This window comes from Ovis aries, chromosome 4, assembly GCF_016772045.2.
Source record: "Ovis aries strain OAR_USU_Benz2616 breed Rambouillet chromosome 4, ARS-UI_Ramb_v3.0, whole genome shotgun sequence".
Lineage (NCBI taxonomy): Eukaryota > Metazoa > Chordata > Mammalia > Artiodactyla > Bovidae > Ovis > Ovis aries.
The window spans coordinates 61,126,622-61,130,043 of NC_056057.1; the positions used below are offsets into that span (position 1 = coordinate 61,126,622).

Below are 3,422 nucleotides of genomic sequence, written 5' to 3' on the forward strand. Positions count from 1 at the left end.
AGCTTCTTCAGTGTTACTGGTTGGGGCATAGGCTTGGATTACCATGATACTGAATTGTTTGCCTTGGAAATGAATAGAGATCATTCTGTCGTTTTTGAGATTGCATCCAAGTACTGCATTTCAGACTCTTTTGTTGACCATGATGGCTACTCCATTTCTTCTGAGGAATTCCTGCCCACAGTAGTAGATATAGTGGTCATCTGAGTTAAATTCACCCATTCCAGTCCATTTTAGTTAGCTAATTCCTAGAATGTCGACGTTCACCCTTGCCATCTCTTGTTTGACCACTTCCAATTTGCCTTGATTCATGGACTTGACATTGCAGGTTCCTATACAATATTGCTCTTTACAGCATTGGACCTTGCTTCTATCACCAGTCACAATCACAACTGGGTATTGTTTTTGCTTTGGCTCCATCCTTTCATTCTTTCTGGAGTTATTTCTCCACTGATCTCCAGCAGTATATTGGGCACTTACCAACCTGGGGAGTCCCTCTTTCCATATCCTACCATTTTGCCTTTTCATACTGTTCATGGGGTTCTCAAGGCAAGAATACTGAAGTGGTTTGCCATTCCCTTCTCCAGTGGACCACATTCTGTCAGACCTCTCCACCATGACCCGTCTGTCTAGGGTGGCCCCATGTGGCGTGGCTTAGTTTCAGTGATTTAGACAAGGCTGTAGTCTGTGTGATTAGATTGGCTAGTTTTCTGTGATTTTGGTTTCAGTGTGTCTGCCCTCTGATACCCTCTCTCAACACCTACCATCTTACTTGGGTTTCTCTAACCTTGGACGTGGGGTATATTATGGATATTGTTAATTGTCGAAAATGTGTGGAAAATGCTATGTCTAAAGTATCTTTTTTTCCCTTGTGCTCTCCACTTCTATAATCATCTTAGATAGGCTTATCCATTTACATAGTTGCCCTAGAGACAAAGGAGTTTCACTCAGGCACTTACTAAAAAGGATAGAGGGGAAACTATTTTTTTTCCTTTATAGTTTCTGGTGACCAGGATGAGACCTGCAAATGGGATACTGGGAAAACTGCAGAGGTCAGCAAAGGATGAAAATTCTCACTAAAGTCAGCTCCCCTAGATCTCTCTCTGTGGTGCCTAGTGTGAAATAAATATTTCCTGCCATATCAGTAGACAGGGATTCACAGTTATCAGCAATTACAGCCCTCCAATGTGAGCTGGTGAGTCGTAAGGGCACTCAGGAAGAATACCTACCTACTAGCCATCAGATTATAGCCACTCCCTATAGTAAGCTCCAAAGGAGCTCAGAATGTGAATAATAAAGGGTAGCAGGTGAGGTGACTATGAAAGGAATGATTTCAGTGAGCCAGATTCTTGCAGCTTCCCATACATAGATGAGCACTAAATTCCTTAACTTGGGATATCTGGTTTTCTTTAACAATGTTTTTTTAAGAGATAAATAAGGCCCTTATATACAGAGAAGAGCTAGTGGTAAGCGGAGTTAAGGTAGCACTAGTGGTAAAGAACCCATCTACCACTGCAGGAGACATGAGATCCAGGTTCAATCCTTGGGTCAGGAAAATCCCCTGGAGAGGGAACAGCAACCCACTCCAGCATTCTTGCCTGGAGGATCCCATGGACATAGGTGCCTAGTGAGCTACAGTTCATGGGGTGGCAAAAAGTCAGACATGCCTGAAGTGACTTAGCACACATACAGAGAAGCATGAGTTAGTGGGGGTGGGTGGGCTATCAGCAGCAGCAACAGGCCAGACAGGATGACCACACCAGCAGGGCCCTGTCAGTGGTAGATGTGCCAGAAGCAGGCCTTATCCCCCTTATCTTTCTGAGGGATCTGCTCTTAGAGGCACAGCTCACAGCTAGATCTGCACCTAGACCCACAGCTCAGGGCTCACCATAGTCGCCAGGGTGGGTCTCAGCTCCAGCACGTTGGCAAAGTCAGCCTGGGCCTCTTGAGTGTTCCACACTGCTGCATGTACCTTGCTGTACTTGAAGTAGGCCTTGACGTTGTCATCATACTTATTGAGGATGGAGGAGCAGTGGTCTAGCACTTCTGATACTCTTCCACCATCAGCTTGCACTAACAGTAGTTGAGCAACAGCAGTGTGATCTGCTGATCCAACTGGATTCTGTCAGGGGACTCAGGCTGTTCTTTCATCTGAAGGTTCTTGACACAAGCGATGGCCTCGTAGTACTTGGCAGCAGCCTCCTTCACATGACCTTCAAGGTACAACCAGTTGCCCTCCTGGTGGATGACTAGCATTCCTTTGCCTTCTCCTCAACTGTCATTGCCCATGGGTCCTGCTGATATGTGCCAGGATTCTCCACCTAAGCCTCTCAATGTCAAAGATGAGAGGCTGGGCCTTCTGCTGCAGGGTATCCAGATCAGCATGGCCCAGGGAATTGTGCTCCTGCATCTGAGAGATGCCCTCCAGGAGGTCCTTGCTGGCTGCGAAGTTGAGTAAACTCTTGGCCAATAGCAGATATAGGACCACATGCTTGACATCACAGCAGAACTGAGCAATCTCCCCCTCCCACATGGTGTGCAGGATGGGCTCCCACAGGGGCAGCTTAAACTTCTTGCCAATGATGAGCCCCCTGGTTTGCTGCATGGCCGGCCGTCATCAAGCATGGTGTTCTCCTTGTCATTGCAAAGAGTCTGGTAGTGGAACGTGACTTTGGTTTCATCCTGAAAGTCAGGGAGCTTTCCTTGGCCCTCCTGTATCATGTGCTTTTGGATCCCATCCTCCCAGAGTCTTTTAGTGATATCTACCGTACTCCTTCCTCACTGCTCTCTTTCAGCAGCTTCCAGACCACCTTCCACAACTTTTAGAATTTAGGCAACTTCTGAGCTGGTGTCATTTTGGCTATGGGCAGAACAATAATATTTTGATGTTCAGATTACCTGCCATTTGTGCAAAACTCCTATATATTCTGGCTCCTTCACTCCTCTCCTCAGAGCAGTTCTCTCAGGGTTACTTGAGATGCTGTTTCCCAGGCTTGAAATTCTAAAACTTCCCACCAATTAAAACATAACTCTCAACTTTTGGAGGAGGAAATGGCAACCCACTGCAGTATTCTTGCCTGGAAAATTCCACAGACAGTATGGGATCACCAAGAGTCAGACAAGACTGAGAACGCATGAACATGGCATAGACGTCTTTTAAACTGGCATTCTTGCTTAATGATGTTATCTAGGCATCATTGGAGACTGAAAAAAATTCCTGCTCTGTAAATAAAGCTAATTAAATGTCTATATAAATTTTAAAAGGGGCAATACTTTAATTTTTTTCTTACTTAACAGTGTAAAAATTCTTTGAACTAAGCTAAAACCATGGAAAAATCCTGCTACTTTAGTGTTTAGCAGTATACCAAGACTAGCAAGAGTTTGCTTTAGGATTTTATTGAATAATTAAGATTATATTTTGAGTG

At 44.9% G+C, this 3,422-nt stretch overlaps 1 protein-coding gene across 1 annotated transcript; it reads right to left on the reverse strand.

The window, feature by feature from the left end:
* Positions 1-1,861: 1,861 nt before the first annotated feature.
* On the reverse strand, positions 1,862-2,902 carry AIP (aryl hydrocarbon receptor interacting protein). The gene is given in 6 exon segments (XM_060414405.1): positions 1,862-2,044; positions 2,047-2,255; positions 2,258-2,320; positions 2,323-2,589; positions 2,592-2,759; positions 2,896-2,902. Coding segments are annotated over 6 exon segments (897 nt in total).
* Between the last annotated feature and the right edge of the window lie 520 nt (positions 2,903-3,422).